Below are 21,170 nucleotides of genomic sequence, written 5' to 3' on the forward strand. Positions count from 1 at the left end.
TGAGTAAACACCAATGAACTGGTCTGAGTCAGAAATGAAACGCTAAGATTTTTCACAATGATGAACTGTTATTAATAATTAATAATTAATTACATCTAAATACCAATATATAAAGTTGCAATGAGAACTCAACTTGAGACTTGTTTGTCCTGCCTCAGGACTTGACTCGAGACTTGTTTGTCCTGCCTCAGGACTTGACTTGAGACTTGTTTGTCCTGCCTCAGGACTTGACTTGAGACTTGTTTGTCCTGTCTCAGGACTTGACTCGAGATATACCCATATTGACTTGAAACTTGCCTGTACTGCCTCAGAACTTAATTTAAAACTTACCTGACTAGGGCCTCAACTTGAGACTTGTCTGTACTGACTTGGGACTCAACTTGAGGCTTACCTGTACTGACTCAGGATGTGACTTGAGATATAACCGTATTGACTTGAAACTTGCCTGTACTGACTTGACAATGTGAGACTGTGCTGACTCTCAGGACTTGACTCGAGACTTGTTTGTACTGTCTCAGGACTTGACTTGAGATATATCCATATTGACTTGAGACCTGCTTGTACTAACTTGGGATTCAACTCGAGACTTACCTCTGTCGTAGAAATGTGTTCTCAGTAGAGGATGTGTTCAATTCTTTTTTTTACAGAAAATAAACAAAACGTGTAACTTGACCAGTGAGGTCAAGCTTGTAACAATAGAGCAACACTTTTTGGTGATATATACCATGTAGAACGCATTCTCTATCAATCCAGCAAACTGTTACATGACACAAAGAACCCTTTAAACATACAAAGAGGTCTTTGAGTATTCATGGTTCTATACAGAACTATTTGTATTGCTAAAGAACCCTTGAAGAACCATCTTTTTAAAGAGTGCATGGTGAAAGAAAAATGCATTAGAGTGTGCTTTGTATTTGATCTCTTTGTGGCCCCCTAGTGGCCATTCCACGGACAGAATGGAAACTTACACTCACCGGCCACTTTATTAGGTACTCCTATTCAGTTGCTTGTTAACACAAATAGCTAATCAGCCAATCACACGGCCACAACTCACTGCATTCAGGCATGTAGAGGTGGTCAAGACAACTTGCTGAAGTGCAGACCGAGCATCAGAACGGGGAAGAAAGGGGGTTTAAGGGGCTTTGAACGTGGCGTGGTTGTTGGTGCCAGACGGGCTGGTCTGAGTATTTCAGAAACTGCTGATCTGCTGGGATTTTCACACACAACCATCTCTAGGGTTTACAGAGAACGGTCCGAAAAAGAGGAAATATCCAGTGAGCGGTCAGTTGTGTGGATGAAAATGCCTTGTTGATGTGAGAGGTCAGAGGAGAATGGGTAGACTGGTTCCAGATGATAGAAAGGAAACAGGAACTCAAATAACCAACAAACATCTCTGAGGAACGTTTCCAACACCTTGTTGAAAGTCTGCCACGAAGAATTACAGCAGTTCTGAAGGCAAAAGGGGGTCCAGCCTTTTACTAGCAATAAAGTGGCCAGTGAGTGCATTTTTCCCTTTAACTCTCTTATCAGATTAACTGGGACATTGTGTGCCTCTGTCTGTCTGGGCTCTGACAGACGGTTTCCTGTGTGGTCTCTCTGTTTCAGGTATTAACTGGCAGCCTTCCTGCAAGTATGAACTGATGTAAGTCGAGGTGGTGAAACTACGCAAAAGAAAGAAAAGGAAAAGCTCATCATGTTTATGTAACTCAGTCAGTCTTTATGTCGGCTGGCTTCTTTATTAGCCTCTCTACTGAGCACCACTGGACTAGTAAGTGTACAATCTTTATATTATAATATATCTCTGTATAGTTTGTAGTGGTTACTGTATTACAAGAAAAAACATATGGAGAAAATTCTTGCACTTTTTTGTTCTGACATACCATAAACCACCACTCTTATGAAAAGTACAGCAGAACTACAGTCATACGCGAAGGTTTACATGTTGGTTGATTTTCTAAGTGAAAATAAGTTAACACGTCCTCTAACTTGGTGGTATTGTTCTGCTAATTATAGTGCAAACTTTCTACTAATTTGCTGAGTGTAACATAAAACAAAAAATAAAAGATGCCCTGACTTTTACACAAGCTGCACTTTATTTCTTAATTTAGAAAAAAATACAGTGATGGAGCATAAACATTTGTAGACGTTGGTCTCTCTAAATGATGTGCTAAACGTATTTTCACTTAGAAAATCAAGAAAACACTCTGAACACCAAACTTGTGCATGTAACTGTATGTTGTGGAAAGTATTTAAAGAAAAACTGTATTTTTTGCCATGTTTCTACATTCTGGTAACAACTTTAGATGAGTTACTGTTCTGCATTTCCATTTGAACACCTGCACTTCAGTCAGAGGAATCTTCTTCTCTACTCCAGAGTTACAGACTGGTCTATATCTCATGATAAAGATCTGACAAGGAACTGCAAGATGAATTTTCCTGAATGTTCAGCAACTCTGATTCAAATCGAAACCGAAACCAGGTCAGTGGTTTAAGCTACAGGTGGGTTAAAATGCATTTGAGTGTTCTTTTCAAAAGTATTTTCAACCTCCTCCTGTAGCCCGCTTGTGCTCATCCTGCCTTTAGAATGAAAATGGATTCAATGCTTTTAATGTATCTGACCAAATAAATTGTTTCCCTGTAACTCAGTTGCTAGATGAACTAGGACTCTAGCACTTTTCTCTCTGTGTGAAATATTGTGAGCGAATGATGAGTGAAAGGGGTCGGATGAGAGCCCCCTGCTGTCATCCCTCCCCTTTCACCCATCATTGCTCACTAGCAGCTCAACGCAGAGTCAAGGGGTGGGATGAGACCCCCTTCCTGTCAAAACTATTCACACCTCTCCACAAAGACGGTCGTGCTGAGGCAAAACAGACAGCCGCAGCTTTCTTCATGTAATAACAGTACCACAGATAGTACTACAAAGAAATAGCGTTCACAAACTTATAAAAGCTTTTATACTTGATGACTTCCTTCCTTCCTTAGGGCACTCTAAAATCTGCTGACAAAAATAAGAGCTGACAAAAACTGCAAGAACGCATGGTCAGCATCAGCTTTTAGGCAACTGTATTTGCTAACTAAATTACTTGTGACTTGCATCATTTAAAGCTTTTTGCAACCCATTTGAAACTCAGCTGCATCTCACCTTCATGAAACCGGTTCAATCAACATCCAAATGACATCAGAAAGTTTGTTGCAGGAACTTAAAAGGCACTGCTTTGGGATAAGAACATCCCAGGGCTTTCAGTTTACAGTGCTGTTAAAAGAACCCCTCACACTGACTTCTCTTTTTGATGTAGGCCAGAACTACTGAAACAAGTGAAAAAGTACATCACTGACACCTTCGATGACATCAAAACAGTGAAAGACTTTTGTGACACTGAACCAGAATGGACCTCTAAGAGGGAGTTGGAGATACAGAAGATGAGAGCCAAAAGTTGTGCAGATGCATTCTTCCATTTTTTGGGAGTCAATAAGCTGAAGGCAGTTATGAAGGACACTCTAGAGGGTCTGGAGAAACTTCATCACTTTCTGGGCGCAGTGGAAAGGCTAGCAGTCACCTCACTGTTTGTGTTCCTGGATACGAGATTCCCAATAGAGGGGGTGAATACAGAGGCCGTAAGATCAGTGATCTCAACAGCCAGAACCGTGTCTCCACACCTGATCCACTTCAAGAGAGATAATAAAGCTTTCTTCTTACCTGAACATGACAATGTGGACCTTCTGGTCTATCAGCTACACAAATACATCTGCATCACAAAATGGCTGTGCAAGAAAATGAAGTAAGTGACTAATTTAGTTAAACCACATACAGTTATGAATATACTGGATTTTTATTCTCAAACTCATTTTGTAATTTTCAAAATATTGACAGACAGTTCAGTCTGAATTTTTTCAATAGGAATGAAGGACAGAACTTTGTGACTGTACATTTGCACACTCCTCATATGTCATCATGATAGAAGTACAGTAACACCACCTTAGACACCTCCCATGATACCGTAACAACCTCTCAGCAACGCCCTGGCAGCAAATAACTTGGAATCCTATAGCAACCACCAAGCGATACCATAGCAATCAGTTGGAATACCACAGTTAACACCTAGCAACTAGCCTACCCTGAGAACTGCCTGGAATACCATAGCAACCATGGTGTAATAACCTAGAAACCTCCTGGAATACTACAGCAACTTCCTAGCAACCCCCTAGCAACAACCTGGGATGCCATAGCAACCATTTTACGGCACCATGGCAACAATGTGGAACACTATAGCAACTACCAAGTGAACATCGGAAATACCATAGCAGCCACCTAGTAATACCCTAACTATTAAACTGCCTAAAACACAACAGCAACAGTTTAGGAACACCCTGGTATCCATACAGAAAGCCAAAGCGACCACCTAGTATTACCTAAGGAAGCACCAGGAAAACCGTAGCAACTATCAAGTAACCACCAAACAACAACTCAGTAGCTACCTAAATATATTAATGTAATCCCTTAGCAATCCATCGTTGAGGTTCACAACCTCTGTCTTCTTCAGAAAGTCCCCTAATCCATATGCTTTCTGTTTTCTCTTCTACAGATCCAAGAACAAATTACAAATTCAGTAGTAAGTACGATCAATACTGATTATTTTTTCCCTTATATTTGACATTTCAAAGAGTAAACTAAACTTTACATCTGAAAACAGCAGCCCTTCATGGTCCAGTTGGAGTACAAGAAGGTTGCCTGAAAATGTGACTGATCACGTGAGCCAGCTGAGCAGAATTAGGTAAAAACCTTCTCATCAAGGATTTGTTTGACCATGTATTGGTCCTGTTGGATAGTTGGACTCAGCTGTGGCTCATAACTTATTATTTCTTCTCTTTCAGAACAGACGAGTCATTCCGGCTGACATTTGTAGTAAATACTCAGGAGTTCACCGCTCAGGAGTTCACTACGATACACAAAGAGTATAATTTTAAGATGTGTGAGTCTCTATCTAGTCTAGAAGAGAATGTAGCTGGGCTGGACCACAGGAAGGACATAACCAGTGCCTTGACTATAATAGGTAGTTTTATTGGCTATTTGGGGGGTATCTTGTCCCTCTCAGGGCTGGATGTTTTTCCTGCAAGGACATGCCTGACTTACATGGAGATGGGAGGTGCAATGGGGCTCACAAGTGCCTTGATTTACTTTGCCATAGGCATCATTGATTTTGCAGTCGATGTACATTTTAAGGAAAAAGCCAACAAGAACATCCACAACTTCATGAAGAACATGCAGAAAATTGTAGACTGTGTAGAGCAGGCGGCTAGTAGTCAGCGTCCACCGCCACACCTGGATGTGGGTAATGTGGAACTTGGAGTTAGGAAACTGATGAGTAGTGTTCAGAAAATATCCAAATGTTTTGATGCTGTCATGGACATGGCTTCAGTTGGGGTATCTCTGGATTTGTCCAAATTAAACAGATATGCATTTTTAGGAGTAAATGCTGTATCCATTGTTTGTGACCTTGTATTAATGTGCAAAAATGCTTGCAGTATATTGAAAAGGAAGAAAAGCGCAGTGTCTCAGCTCATCCACTCCAGAACAGCTCTGTGGTGTTTAGAAATAGAAGCATGGAACAGGATTTATGACAGTCTGTGTGAAGGGACAGAGAGGTTTAAGGAGAACATGGACATACTAGAAAGAGACATAAGGGCGTTCTAGGGTATTTACTCACCCTCCCAGCGCAGCTTCTACAGTGGCGGTACAAGAGTAAAGGGTGGTTTAATGTGAATAACAGTTTCAGGTTGATGTCTACTTCTATGCTTCATTTGCTGTCTGATTTAGAGCCCTGGGTGAGATTGTTGGCCTCCTTAGTGTGTTTTGAATTCTGTTCAGATTTGATGTGGTAGTTCCTGGTGTATCTTTTTTTTGTTTGTCTGTTTTACCCAATTTTTCTCCCAAGCTGAACCTGCTCGGAGGAAAGTGCCAACCACCATATCTGTTGTGGGGGCCATCCCACCCACCCACCCAGACTGTGAGCCCAATTGTGCTGTCTTGGACTCCCGACTACAGATGTCTGTAGCATCACCAGGGATCGAACTCGTGATCTCCTGATGACGGATAACACTTAGATGGTTGTGCCACTCGGGAGCCCTAGCTGGTGTATGTTTGATCACATGGACTGATATATAGTAAAAATTGTAGTCCATCTGTTTCTCTGATACTTTGTTAGCCCTCTTTTCCTAACTAACCCATTTTATAGGGGAAGGATACATATTCATATTTTTATATATATAATCCATGTTTGTCTATGAAAAACCATTAGATGACCAGGTGTGTCTGAACATTTGACTCTGTCGCCCCCTTGTGGGGAGAGAAGACTTGTCATGCTTCAGTTACGTATAAGTTAAGCATTCCTGACTGAAGCTCTTCCAGTTACGGAGCTGTGCAGATTCATTTAGAAATTCATTCACCTCATTTCATGGCCAATGGCAGAAAGTAGTGTGTTATTCAGTGTTGAATGTTTGGGCTGATGAGTTTCACTTTTGTAAATATAAACAAGTTCATGCCTGCAACTAACTTAAAAAAAGCTGAGCAGGCGAGAGTTTCATGTATCATGATGAGGTATAAAAGAAGCATCCACCAGAGGCTAAAGTCTTTGCAAGCAAAGACGGGTCATCATAGCTTATCACTTTGCACCAAATGTCATGAGAAAATTGGCAAGAGCGGAAACCACGGCTGAATGTGTGAGAGCATTGCGTGAGAAACTGTTGCGCTACTGCATTAAATATAGGGGGTGTCTCAAGACCGACTGAGCCTCTACATAGACAGCATTTTAGTCATATGCATGCTCCCGGTAAGAAGGCTGTCCCAGTTCTCACATACCTCACATATACTGCCTAAATAAGAGGGATCTCATTCAAGAGAGCATCAGATGTTTCCTCAATAACTCTGCCTGATGACTGCATACAGCCTGCAGCTGCACAGATGGGTAGAGCTTCCAGTTTCTGTTACATTGTGCAACAGGTGGTGCCACCACCACATCAGTGTTACTGCAGTGCTGAGAATGACCCACCGCCCTGTGAGGGTCCATGGGGATCCTGCCCACTGAAGAACAGGGTAACAGAGTATCAGAGAAACAGATGGACTACAGTCTGTAACTGTAGAACTACAAAGTGCAGCTATACAGTAAGTGGAGCTGATAAAGTGGACGAGTATAAATAGAAGGAGGTGGGTTTAATGAAGTGGTGGGTCCATGTGTCTGTATATGAATATGAATGTAATTTAATTTGTAAATTAATTATTTAAATAATTAAGTAATAATACTTGCCCTGTGATGGACTGGCGGGTTTCCTCCCTTTCACCCAATGACCACTGAAATAGGCTTCAGCTTCCCCAGCGACCCAGAAGTTTAAGCACCTTAGACAGTGTGTGTGTGTGTGTGTGTGTGTGTGTGTGTGTGTGTGTGTGTGTGTTTGTAAATAGTTTGATTACTAGTGTATGATTGTATTTAACTGTACATTTATTTATTAAATTGTGTAGATGTGTCTCTCATTATTGTGTCTGCTTAATACAAGTTATGCGTGATGTATGACTAATTTGATGTATGTATTAATGTGTATGTCCTATTTAAATACTCTATAACGAACTGCCAGCTAGAAGATGAATGGGCTTTATGTGATGTGGAGAAAGGGTTTACTGTTGTTTACTGTTTTGTCCCCTTAGAGGAAAGTTTACATTTGTAAATTTTAACTGATCAAGAGCGGCAAGTAGCGCTCAATTTATTAGATTTTGGCATCTGACCGCAACTTTTGTCTTATGTTTCATTCAGAGCAAATACAATTAAATTATTGTTAATATCTGATACATATATACATATAAATCCAACCACTGGAGTGAGTCTGATAAATGCCTCTATTTACAGATAGCACTGAAGGATCTCATTCTTAATCCATAGGGTTCAATATGATGTTGTCCCACCCTTTGCAGCTATAACAGCTTCAACTCTTCTGGGAAGCCTTTCCACAAGGGTTAGGAGTGTGTTTATGGGAATTTTTGACCGTTCTTCCAGAAGCACTGGAATTTGCTGTTTTATACTCGGGTAAACGAGGCTGATTAATCCACAGTGGAAAGTTAGGATCTAGCATTGCTGCCATGGAGGAAACAACAACTTTCAGTATGTTTTTGTGTATGTGGGCAGGACCACAGCAGCTGGGGGGACAAATCCTTCTATTGTTCGGCTGGTAGACTGGTCAGTCCCGTGGTGCTGGCCGCCCAGAGCAGCCTGTGTCATGAACGGGCTTGTGTTGAGTCGTTTATGTGCTGAGCTGAACGTCTGGAAGTTCACAGCTGGAGTTTGATGCTTTGACGGAGAAGCTGTTCGATTTTAAGGGACTCCTGATGAATAACTTTAGGCCGTAGTGACCTGTCCTGTTAAAATGTGACATTGGTCATCCTGTACCAGTGGTTCCAGATTTTCCAATGCTTGCTACCTAACGGCACTTGAGGGTGTTCTCCTCTGTGTTTGCTAACACTTGCAGCTGAAGCTAAGCTAAAGCTAGCCACTTTACTGAATTCTTTACTCTTCCAGATAAATTTAAAGTCACCAAGCACCATCACATCATCCGGCAATAGGAACTCAAGTCAACCCGAAGGGTGTGATCACGTATTGATTACTATTTATTACTTTGCAAAGGGTTCTGCTATTGTTACAAGGTTGACTTCATGACATTCAAGCAGGAAATGGTTCTAGATAGAACTCATAGTTCACTAAAGAATCATTTTTAAGGCGTGTAGGGGCGGGGCTTGCCTGAATACAGGTGGGAAGTCAGTGCTGAAACTTCGGCCCAACCCCCTTTTCTTATTTTTACCCCTACCCCTTGTTTTTGAGTGTAAGCCTCCCCTTTGAAACGGAGTTAGAGGGACAGTGGTTGAAATCTTCCCCCTATGAAATGGGACGACCCTTCAAGAACCGGATACGTCTTCTGCTGTCATCAGCGACTTTTACGTAATCAGACGAGACGAGTTTTCCGGCCATTTCCAATACGTCGCCTCCAGCTGTGGTGATCTCACTTGTGTGGCACATCATAGGACAGGTGAATCATATTTAAAATAGCCTGGAAAAATGATCAGGACGTGTTTTCCTGCTTTGTCCCCAGACTACAGCAGTAATGGTGCATCACACTGACATTTGCCGTTTATGCGAAGGAGACTGAAAAGCATGGACGGTCGATTCATTCACAGCTTCGGTTTTACACATCAATCAATCAAACGAGTCACTGAATAAAAAAAGAGCACAAACAAAAAAAACTACATCATTTTAACAGCTACTAGCGCTGATCAGTAGGCGACCCTGCCTGCCTGCAGAGACAGCAGAGGGTAAAGCTCAGCTCCTCATTGCTTAAATACAGTTAGGGCAATTATTTGTCATCACCACCAAGAATTCGTCGGTGATATGAAGCTGAACTTTTTAAATCACCAGCGTCATAATCGAATTTTCCCATTCCACCTTAAATGGTGCAGCAACCTCGGGTACCAAAACAGAACTGCTGCACCATTTAAGGTGGGACGGGAAAATTCGCCAGGCAGTGTCCGAGACATAAGTGTATTATTGCCGATTTTTATGCGTGTTATGAAGGAAATGACCGTAAACCGCTATAACGATGGTTCTTACAGTACAGCGGCTTTTTAACAGAGAAATATTTACATTTGTGTGTCTCTTTGGTCGCTTGTACAGCCATCATACCGATGATTCGCTGGCCGTTCTGGGGATTTTCTCATAACCCTCCTTTTGTAGTGCCTCTGCAAAATCTCTGTTTGCAGGGCCAAATAGCCCCGACACTTCACCCTACCCCTCCCTCTCAACAACGATCGGGACACCCTACCCCTGGACGTGAACGCGCGAAACGGAGGGGCAGGGCTAAGTGTTTGGGTCAAGGGGTGGAATGGGATCGGGCCTTAGTGTGAGGCGTTAGGTGCTAAAGGGAGACGTTCTGTAAATTCTGTGATTTTGGGGTTATAAACTCTTCAGATATCTGGTTCCTATCACCACCACTGTCAATACTTCGGACTCTGAAATCTGACTGACTACGCCTCATTTAAAGCTGTTGTAAAATACTGTTCACTGAAGTTTGTGTTCAGTCTGCTCAAGTCCGCACTATCATTAACGCAAAAAAGGGAAAGCAATGCAAAGGAATTCTGAAATTCAGGTAAAAAGTTCAAAAAATCTAAATGCTTATAATATAAATCATAATGAAAAAAAAAATTATTAATTGAAAAAAAAAGCACAATAAAAAGAACTTTCTCTAGTAGTCCCAGACTTTTGGACCAAAAGCTTTTTTACCCTTCGTTTGTTTTAGTGCTATATTTTTATCATTGTTGTTTTATTTATTATTTTATTGTGAAATCGTTCATTCTTAAGAGGTAATATACACTTGGAAGACTAATTCCCCTGTATATTGTTTCCTTGAGATGGGCAGACTGGCCAATCTGACAGTACACCATTAAAAATGTTCTTCAAGTAAATGGAATGGTTCTATTTAGAACCATGAGTTAATGCCTAAAAATGGTTCCTTGCTTGGTGAAATGGTTCTTCAGACTGATGGAGAATGTGTTGTATAAGGCTTTATATAGAACCAGCTTGAAACGGATCTACATAGCACCAAAACAAGGGTTCTGCTATTGTTACAAGGCTGACGTCGTGGCATTTAAGGAGGAAATGGTTCTAGATAGAACTCCTAGTTCACATTCTTCAGGCGTGTAGGGGGCGGGGCTTGCCTGAATACGGGTGGGAAGTCCGTGCTGAAACAATGTGAGGCGTTAGCTGCTGAAGGGAGACGCTGCAGCGTCAAACTGCTCAGTCATTTTGAGCCGAAAGCGAAGTCTCATAGGACCAAAAGTACGTTAGACTGTTCTATGAAAAGCCTAAAGTTCGTTTTTTTCCCAAATGAAGTGAGAAATCCGCCGTGTTGAGGTGCTGTTTACCTTTTCTCTCTGACGGAGAGCTGTTTCCATGGTTTTTCTGTTTCAGAAAGATTTGGTGTCCTGCGCTGTGATTGGCTGCGCCAGTTGTTGGCCCGTTGGCGAGGAGGAAGCACTAGCCAATCGCAGCGCAGCGGGGGCGGAGCTTGACGGAATGCAGGCGGAAAAACAACAATCAGACCTTAAAGCGGTGGAGAGGCGACGTAACAGAAAGGAAAGCGAAACCTGTAAATGAAGTTTTAAAGTTCAGCTGTTTCGCGCAGAGATATTCATTCTGATCAGCCACTAAGTGTGCAGTCTTTACTTTAAACGTGTAGTTTTCTGTTTTACTGCTAGTAAATCAGGCGTCTGTAGCAGATGTTACACTGCTTTAATGACCTTCTATGAAAAGTTCCATAGACTTTGAAAGGCGTTACTGAAGTGAACTGAACTGATGATCACTGAAAATGATGTGGCCAGTTTGTTGAGTGCCTGTGTTTTGTCTGAGGAACCTCTTTTCAGCTCCAGAGAGAAGTAGGCTTGTCTACATCTGGTGAAGAACCGAACTGAGAACTTACCATCCATCCAATGGATCCCACAACCAGGTCAGTAGTTTTACCTACAGGTACACACTTAAAAAGGGTTCTTTAGTGAAGGGAATGTCTCCAGTTAGAACTACGAGTTCTATTGGAGTCATTTCATGCTTAAACGATTCTTTGCGTGAAGAAATGGTTCTTTCAGTTGATGGAGAACGTGTTACATGTGGTTCTGTATAGCACCAAAAAGGGTAGTCAAGCTTGTGAAAATAGCTGGACACTTTTTGGTGGTCAAAGGTTCTATATAGAATCCTATACAGCACATTCCCCATCACTCTGAGGCAGCATTTGACCATCCAAAATATTTAAGTATGGAATGGTTCTATATAGAACTCAAATTGAACCATTAACTTTTCTAAAAGAGCCTTTAGAAGAACCATAAGTTCTAAATAGAACTGTATAGGACACATTCTCTATCAATCTGAAGCACCATTTCTTCATCCAAAAACATTTAAGTATGAAATGGTTATTTATAGATTTCATGGTTCTAAATACAAACATTGCCTTTTGTAAAGAGCCTTTAGAAGAACCTAAAAACCTCTGTATATAGAACAGTGTACAACACATTATCCATCAGTCTTAAGTCATTTTACAAAGCAAAAAAAAATTGAACTCATGGCTCCAAATAGAACTATTATCTTTACTAAAGAACCTCTACATAGAACTCATGGGTCTAAATACAACCATTGCCATTTACAAAGAACCTCTGAAGAACTATGAGTTCTATGTAAACAGTATACAACACATTCTCTGTCAATCTGAAGAGCCATTTCGCTATGAAAAAGCATGAAATGGTTCTGTATAGAACTCAGGGTTCCAAATAGAACAACTGCCTTTACTAAAGAACCTTAAAATGTGTTCTATATAGAAAAGTCAACATTCTCCATCAATCTGATGAGCCATTTCACCATGGCAAAAAAAAAAAAATGTAAGCATGAGATAGATATAGAACTTATGGTTCCAAAGAGAAACTTTGCCTTTGCTAAAGAATAAAAAAGAACCATCTTTTTAAGAGTATTGGCTTTAATAAGACGTGTGTAATTCCAAACCCGATTTAATTTTGTCCAACCAGGATTAAAAGTGTGCATGACTGTGTTCTCATGATGAAAGTGCGTTCTCTGTTTGTTTCCTTCCATCCAAAGAACTTTCACATTCATCAAGCCTTTCAGAGTAGAGGCTGAGATCAGGGTCAGTTTACGGCTTCATTTAAATGTGCAATAGACTCACATGAACTAATAAAACCTGACTCCGAGTCCAGGGGGTAGTAAACACTGGAACGCCTTTTCAAAATGATATTATCAGAAAACTTGAGCCAAGATATGGTTCCCTTGCTGTTTTACACAGTTGTGAAATACTAAGTGTTGCAACGAGGCATATTGCGAAATGCACATCTCATATTTTTAACTGCCTTCAGCTGAAATGTTTAGTCTAATAAAGTAAACGCCTTCAATTCGTCTCCTTGAAGGACAGTGAAACGGTAAAGTAAACGAAGCAGCTTTCACACACTACTGTGGACATCAGTGCTTGATCGTCCATGTATTGATATTTTTTCATACAAAATATCTAAATACTATGTTGTACCAATGTTTTCTCCCATGTGTTTGATAAGTATGGGCCAGTGAGTGTCTTCATCGTGAGGAAATTCCCACTTGGAAACTGTCATTTGAAAGAAGCTCTGTGTCTAAAATACAGATCACAAGGTCTACTCTTATTTTCTGTTATCACCATGGATACAGCCTGTTTATGGAGAACAGGATTAGGTGGAGCTTTTGTGTGTGCGAGATCTATTAAAAGATTTCGATCAGGTGTGGTGCTGAGTTTCAGCAGAACGAAGGAAGCAGAGTGGAGACTGATTTGCATGCACTGCCTATCTGGGCCTTTAGAGGGCAGCATCACATGATTTCAGCAGGACTGTTTTTCTGATGTAAATAAAGTGACGTAAATACAACACTTGGCTACGTTCACATTACCAGCTTGAAGTGTCAGAAATCAGATTTTTTGCCCTAATGTGACTCAGATCTGATCTTCTCAAATCCAACCTGAGCCACATAGGCTACGTTCACATTACAAGCCTCGTTGCTCAAATCAGATTTTTTGTGCAAATCCGATCTCTCTGACATGACGGTTCACACTTGTTTAGGTAAGTGATTCAAATCTGTCATTAATGTGATGAAGTGACCCTCATGAGCTCCTCCTACTCAGTGACATCACGTGACTGAATCACTGCATCATCAGCACAAACTAACGAGCAGAACGAGCTTCGCTGAGAAGATCATTAACTCTGATCAGCTCTCAGCTTCATTATTAGAGGCAGACGGAGGAGAAAAAGGTGAGATGAGCTGCTTTTCCACCGTTTTCAGACTTCTGTACGTCTGTTTATCGCTGTTGCCGTGGTAACGCTGAATGATGGCACATGCACAGTGGGGGAAAAAAGCACATGGATTCCAATCTGAGCACCACATTAAGGTCACATGGCCAGGAATCGTATATGTATCTGATCTAGGACCACATACAAAAGTGGCTCAGGTCAGATTTGAAAAGATCAGATGTGTGTCCACAGAGCCCTCTCAAGGTTTCTTCCTCTTGCTCTTCAGGAGTTTTTCCCCTTACCACTGTCGCCATTGGCGGCTCTCGTGGCGGCTCTGACACAGATTTTTATGTAAAGATGCTTTGTGACCACACCTGTTGTAAAAGGTGATAACAAATAACCTTTGACTTGCCTTTCTTTGTCACAGAGAGCAACTCCAGGAACGCCTGCAAGGGTACATCTTGGAAACGCTTGAAGACATCACAACAGTGAGGAGGTTCTGTGACCAAGAACCAAAATGGACCCTTCAGAGGGAGACGGAGCTGGATATGATAAGAGACATCAAAGACCGGGCAGATCAGATCTCTCTACAATTTGACCATGTGAAGAAGGCAGAGAACAAGGCCAAGGCTTTTGGGGAGTACCTGTGGAGTGGTCTGAGCCAGGTGACTGCAGACTCTAAAAGGAAAGAATTGGAGAAGGAGCTGGGGGAAGTTCTGAAGAACACTCTGGAGGGGCTGGAGAAACTTCAGCACTTCCTGGATGCAGTGGAAAGACTAGCGGTCACCTCGTTGTTCGTGTTCATGGGCGAGAGTTTCCTGCCGAGGGGGGTGAGTGCCGCAGCTGTACGATCGGTGATCTCAACGGCCAGAATCGTGTCACCGCTTCTCATCCACTTCAAGAGAGATGCAGGAGCTTTCTTCTTACCCAGCCTCCACAATGTGGACGTCCTGGCCTTCCAGCTGGACAAATACATCCGCATTGCACAACAGCTCTGCATGAGAATGGAGAAAAAGTTAGTGTTCAATATATTTACTATATCATAGATCAGCGGTCATCAATTCCAGGCCTGGAGAACATTGAGCGATTGAGCATGAAAAATCAGTGTTTGCTGGACATCAGACCTCCAAACCTAGAAATCATGATTGGCATTTGGTGCCTTTAACATATGCTTATCCTGCAGAATCTGACCAAAAGTGTAAGAATTATGTTTTTATAAATTCAAATTTAGCCAAAATCCCATTCAGTTAATATTTTTAACCAAAAAAGCCCAATTATGTAACCCAGAACTCGAACATGACAAGGTAATTGTAACGGTGGGGAGCGATGATGCGGACGCACGTGCTGAGATAAGCGACTTTTATTATGGGCAAATCCAGGGTCAGGGTCAAAACAGTCCAGGTTCATATAGCCGACACAAAGAGCCGGAGGGACAGACATGACAAAATGAACACAGAACTACAAGCAGCTCAATCAAACAGAACAAAAGACCAACACAGACCAGAGCAAACACAGGGCTTAAATACATGACAGCTAACTAGGGATCACAAGACACAGGTGGAAACACAGGTGGGAACAATCAGGGGCGGAGTAACCAAACAAGGGGCCGGACTGGGATCAAAACAAAAAGCATGTGGACTAGACCAAAACACAACTCGAACACATGGACAGGACTGGGAGGGGCCAATCGTGACAGTAATCCATCCCTTTACTCAGAGCTTCAAGACCGAGGCTTTAGCTTTAGCCTGGGAACATTTGCTAAAGTAGCTTATTTAGCTGGTAGACTTACTGATAGTTGATAGTACTAAATAAAAGTAGCATGTTGTTCATCCCAGTGGAGAAATCTGATTTTACACTTCATTTTTATATTACCATTTCATAAAAATAATCACTAACATAAACGTAGGCTTGAAATCCTTAGCAATGTAAGCTAGTAATGGGAGATGTGAGTATTTTCAGGTTATTTTACTTTTTTCTAAACCTTTTTACTTGTTTTAAGTACATTTTGGGATTTTATCTTTTCTATTACCAGACAACGTTCCAAGGAATAATGCGTCAAACATGTAAAATGATGTTAATATTGAGCAAAATGGTGAAATAATTGTATAATTTTTTTTTACTTCAGTGACAAAATGACATTAGATATGTTGACTAGATTTATGATTTCACTCACTGAAATATAGCAATGCATCAGTACATTTTTTTTCAGACAGACTGAGTACGCGTTTATTTTTTTAGTTCTTGACGATACCAATGAGTGACCTCTGTAGAATTATGTCGTTGTTAGTGTAACAGTGCACCCTAACAGTTAAACCATTCAAATCTAGCTGATTTTAAGTTACATGCATTGGCTAGCTAAGCTGCATTAGTTATCTCGGATCGAGTAGTGCCGCAGGAAGTGCCGCAGGTGCCGAGGAAAGCGGGTTTAATTCCACAAAAGTAAAGTAAAAGTAAAGCACTTCTGTACAGCTATAAGTAAAGCATGTTTCATAGTTTTGATCCTCATCTGACTCTTTCAACAGTAGTCTCTGTAACACCGTGACAGCAGGAATCACATCCAAGGAGGTCACATTTTAGGTTTTGCATCTTCTTCTTGGAGTCTTTTCTTTGGCTAGTTGAGCGGTCATTGAATGAGTAAAAGCTAATAAAACAACATCTTCAACTTTTATCTGAAGACACCCGACAGGAACGCTGGTTTGTTGAACGAATTAATGAATTTACTCTGGTCATTTTTGCCAACCTGTGTCTTTTTTCTCTGCAGATCCATGAGCGTGTCATGTTCTGGAGGTATTTATGAGTGAGTACTGTTCAGCCAAATTACCTTTCTCTTTCTTTGAAAGTACTTTGAAGGTTCTAGGTAAAACTTTAACAAGTGACCTTTGATTGTAGCTTGTTTACAGACATACTTTGTTAGCCTCTTTTTAACCTGTTCTTCAGTGGACAGGACCCCCACAGTACCACCACAAAGAACTGTTTGGGTGGTGGATCATTCTCAGCACTGAAGTAACACTGATGGAGTGGTAGTGTGTTAGTGTGTGTTGTGCTGGTATGAGTGGATCAGGCACAGCAGATGGTTTTAATGAAGTGACTGATCGTTGTATCTGTACATTCCCATGTATTACATTAAATCAAATATTCCATTACAGATGGAAAAATGGCAGCTCTTCACTGAAGTTTAGTTTGAACATGAGTGAGGACTCACTGCAGAAGCTGGACGATCACCTGAACCAGTTAATCAAAATCCGGTAACCGCATTTCACTTGGCTCATGTCACGTGCTGTCATGACACATTATGTTTTATAATACCACACAGTCATTACTGGTAATTGTCATGACAAATACCTCCAACCTCCAATAACAAATACCAGAATACCGTGTCATGAGGACCATTAACAAAGCATTATGGCTTTTGTCATGACAACAGTAAAGGTAACATGACCGTCCTATTCATAAGTTCTCCTTCTGCACTGATTGAGTGCTGAAAGGAGTTATGAAATATAGAATAGAGCTTTATAAAAATCAATATGGTCTTACACTTTTCTTATGGAAATATTATTCAGCTACGTCTACATAGCAGGTGAAAGTGACCCCCATCTGATTTTCTTGCCAAATCGGATTTTTTTATTGTTTTTGGCTGTTCACAATGTCTTTTAAATGTGATCTGTATGTGACATCAGTCTGAACAGATCAGCTCGCATGAGTTAAAGAGCAATGTGTCAGGAGGTTCATCCAGAGGTAAACAATCATAAATGCCAATGAACGTCAGTCGCTCCTGGAGGTTCAGCTTCATCTTCACCAGCATCACAGGAGCCATTATCAAGCTTCAAGGACTGGCAGCTGGGCTCATCGATGCATTTGAGCCGTAAAAAGGGAGTGGCCACCTGTTTGGTTTGTGTCCTTGGATTCTTTAAACTTTACTTTCAAACGGTTCTTCGACGCTGCGGTCTCGTTCTCCTACAAAATTTCCTTTCAGAATTTCCTCGAAGGGGTTCACGGAGGGTTGTGGATAAACGTCTGATTTTTTTGTACAGAAACATTACCCCAAATGTTTGAGTCTCAGCTGCACAAAATTATGATGAATGTCGAGTTGGATTGATGTAAACGGCGTATTAATTCCTATCTGGTTATTCAGACTGAGCCACATTGCCACATATCAGATGCGTATCGGATTTCATTACCACATATGAAAGGGTCTCAAATCAGAACTGAAGATGTCAAATTTGTGTTTGTTGCTGTTCACACTGCCTCACAGACACATCCATGTCACCTGTGAAGAAAAAGATCAGATTCTGCTGAGTGAACAAAGTCTAACTGATGTGGATGATGGTTCTTCTAAATTTCACTGTATTTGGCAATAGTTCAGGACCTCTTCTCTCTCTCTTCTTTCAGGATGGATGAATCATTCAGGCTGACGTTTCTGTTTAACGGGGACGCACTGCACTTTATTGGTTTATTCAATCAGCGCGAGTCCCGAATGTTTCAGTTCCTATCAGGTCTAGAAGAGGCTGCGGTCCAGCTGGATAGGATGAAGATGGGTTCCAACATCTCCACTGTGGCTGGCAGTTCAGTGGGCATTGCTGGAGGTGTCTTGTCCATTGTAGGCCTGGCTCTTGCCCCTGTAACTGCCGGAGTATCCCTGGCCCTCACACTCACCGGGGTTGGTTTAGGGGTCACCAGTGGAGTCAACAGCTTGGTCACAGGCATCACTGAAATGGCAGTCAACAAACATCATGGGGAAAATGCCAACAACATCTTTCAGAGGTTCATGGAGGATGTGCAGAAGATTCTAGATTGCATGGAACAAGTGGCCAACAGTGAAGGTACTGTAGTAGACCCTCAAGTAATTGATGCAGCACTTGGAGCTGGGAAAATAATAGCCCGGGCTGGAATGGTTGGCAAAGGTATTGACGCCCTCGTGGATGGAGCTTCAGCTATGAAGGCTCTGAAGACTGAGGAAGTAGCGAGGGCTGCAGTCAGTATGGGCCTTCAGGAAGCTAAAGCAGCTCGCAGCATCCCCAACCTTGCTGCAGACCTGCCTGACATCGGGCAGCTGGCTAAGGGCACTCCTCTGGCCCTGTCGAAATCAGCTAGAGCTGGGTTTATCACTCTAAATGCCTTATTCATTGGTCTAGATGTTCTGTTCATCTGCAAAGATAGCATTAGCCTAGCCAAAGGAAGCAAGAACCAAGTCTCTGAGCTCATCCGATGCAGGTCACATCTCTGGCGCTCAGAGTTGGAAGCATGGAGAAAGATCAGTGACTGTCTGTGTAGAGGAATATGGAAGTTCAGAAAGAGCCACCGAATTCTGGAGCAACCATTTCATCCTTAAAGAAGCAACTCAACCAGAACTGCTTTCACTGAAATTGTGATGGTTTGCTTTAATGAATAATCTCATTCAGTTTAGGAATCAGTTTAGCTAACAGATCAATTTGTATGATGCTCTACACATATTACAAGTGATTTTGGAGCCTCTATGTAATATCACTCCACTTTATATCCTAGCAGTTGTTCTATGCATGATCATGAAATGATTCTTCTTGGACAACTCATGGACATCAATAATATTCAGAGACATTAGCATTAACTTTGCGAACATTGGCTGAGAACGAGTTGTGTCGTGACACTTTTCTGAGGGACAGGTCTTTCAGTTCATCCCAAAGTTGTTTACTCGGGTTGAGGTCAGGCCACTCGAGTTCCTCCACACCAAACACTTCAGAACATGCCTTCATGGACCTTCATGGACACAGGGCACCGTCGTGCTGGACCAGGAAAAGGCTTTCCCCAAAACTATTACCACAATCTTCGATTACTAACGGATAATCAGCCTGCATGTAAACGTGGCTACTGCCGCATTTAAAGTCAAGTTCTTCAGTTCTCTGCATGGCTATGTACTTGATTTTGTACACTTGTTAGCAATATGTGCCTCTTTAACACCTGAACTCGGGTGTCCACATATTTTTGGCCAACGTAGCTTATGTCTATCAGTTCACCCCAGGAGGTGTCACATCCTAAAGTCAGAAAAAAAAAAGTCATGTTTGACTTGAAATCAGTGCTGGCAAATGACATCTACTAGATTAAGTGCTTATTAATGTTTATGTAGGTCTATGTCGTGTCTATGTAGTTGTCATGAACACCCACTATCATTTATTAATTTTATTGTACAATATTTTTTGTTTAAGTGCACTAATGTATCTCTGAGCAAGTTTGAGTGTGAATGTGTTTCTTCTACATACTGAAGCGTGAGAATGACGAGCTGTGGTCGTAGGCCAACGTTAGAACTGAAGAGATATGAAGAACTGATAGCTTTGATGAACATTGACGTAATTTTGTGAAAATGTAAGAAAATCATTCCAGCTAGAACAGTATTGAATAAATGAATATGAATAATATTTCTATTAAGTAATTCACACAAATTCTGTAATAAATGAACTAAAAAGATTGACGTCTGCATCTTCCTTATCGATGAATTGTCATGTCAATTATGCCGTTCATACATCAATCATTCAAATGTTGAGTCAGACAGGTATGATGTGAAACTCATGTCTTTACAGTGGTGGTGACGGGAACCAGGGGTCGCCCTGACTACAACACAAATATAGCCACTTTATTTACTATCAAAACCACCAGAGAACCTACACGAGTCTGAGTGTTACATGAAATGTTGACGATGGTAAAACTGTGATAAATGTGATAAAACAACATTTTAAAAACAACAACATTTGCCTTAGAATGCCTTGCATGTACCCCCCCCCCCCCCCCCATGAATTAAAAAAAAGAAAAAATAAGAATATTTGGTTTATCTGAAGTTTGTGAACAAGTCGGAATGGAAAAAATTCATTAGTAAAATAGTTTTAAATAAAACTTCACAATGGCTTCATCAGGCATTAACATGGCTACATGATGCATAATAAAGTGTTCATAACATCATGTTGCATTTGACATGGCATTAACACAAAAAAGTACATTTCACAGTTACTGGAACAAAACCTCGTATCTCCAAAACGGCAAATTTACAGGAGAAATAAAACCATACCTTACTTCTAATGTAAGTCAATGGAACCAGATGTCTTTCCAAGTCATTTTGGGCCGTTTCTTTTGGTCCATACATCATGAAATTTACACACGATGTAAAGGACAACAGGTATTTTCAAATAATAACAAAAACTGAAAAATGATAAACATGGAGGTACGAGGTTTTGTCCTGACAGCAGATATGCAGATTCTGTAATGTATTATATATATATATATATAAAATGAGACAGACAGACAGACAGACAGACAGAGAAAGAGAAAAAGAAAGAAAGAAAGAAAGAAAGAGAAAAAGAAAGAAAGAAAG

The 21,170-nt window shown here is 41.1% G+C and overlaps 2 protein-coding genes across 2 annotated transcripts; both read left to right on the forward strand.

The window, feature by feature from the left end:
- Positions 1 to 1,658: 1,658 nt before the first annotated feature.
- LOC108436638 lies at positions 1,659 to 5,924 on the forward strand. The gene is made up of 6 exons (XM_017713265.2): positions 1,659 to 1,768; positions 2,375 to 2,479; positions 3,297 to 3,779; positions 4,584 to 4,610; positions 4,692 to 4,772; positions 4,873 to 5,924. The coding sequence occupies exons 2-6, from the start codon at positions 2,427 to 2,429 to the stop codon at positions 5,690 to 5,692; spliced, it is 1,464 nt and encodes a 487-aa protein (XP_017568754.2). The 5' UTR covers positions 1,659 to 1,768; positions 2,375 to 2,426; the 3' UTR covers positions 5,693 to 5,924.
- Positions 5,925 to 11,184: 5,260 nt separating this feature from the next.
- apol (apolipoprotein L) lies at positions 11,185 to 20,530 on the forward strand. Its single transcript, XM_017713303.2, has 5 exons — positions 11,185 to 11,535; positions 14,262 to 14,849; positions 16,596 to 16,631; positions 16,981 to 17,079; positions 18,224 to 20,530. Exons 1-5 carry the CDS (start codon positions 11,519 to 11,521, stop codon positions 19,161 to 19,163), a joined length of 1,680 nt encoding a protein of 559 aa, XP_017568792.1. The 5' UTR covers positions 11,185 to 11,518; the 3' UTR covers positions 19,164 to 20,530.
- Positions 20,531 to 21,170: the final 640 nt, after the last annotated feature.

This window comes from Pygocentrus nattereri, chromosome 14 (genome assembly GCF_015220715.1).
Source record: "Pygocentrus nattereri isolate fPygNat1 chromosome 14, fPygNat1.pri, whole genome shotgun sequence".
Taxonomy (NCBI): domain Eukaryota; kingdom Metazoa; phylum Chordata; class Actinopteri; order Characiformes; family Serrasalmidae; genus Pygocentrus; species Pygocentrus nattereri.

What these genes read in the sequence shown, in the direction of transcription:
- LOC108436638 (XM_017713265.2), top strand. Translation starts at nt 2,427, where the DNA reads ATGAATTTTCCTGAATGTTCAGCAACTCTGATTCAAATCGAAACCGAA. An exon ending in CAAATCGAAACCGAAACCAG is followed by an intron (nt 2,480 to 3,296) that starts GTCAGTGGTTTA and finishes TTTTTGATGTAG; the next exon opens with GCCAGAACTACTGAAACAAG. An exon ending in AACAAATTACAAATTCAGTA is followed by an intron (nt 4,611 to 4,691) that starts GTAAGTACGATC and finishes ATCTGAAAACAG; the next exon opens with CAGCCCTTCATGGTCCAGTT.
- apol (XM_017713303.2), top strand. An exon ending in TGCATGAGAATGGAGAAAAA is followed by an intron (nt 14,850 to 16,595) that starts GTTAGTGTTCAA and finishes TTTTCTCTGCAG; the next exon opens with ATCCATGAGCGTGTCATGTT. An exon ending in AACCAGTTAATCAAAATCCG is followed by an intron (nt 17,080 to 18,223) that starts GTAACCGCATTT and finishes CTCTTCTTTCAG; the next exon opens with GATGGATGAATCATTCAGGC.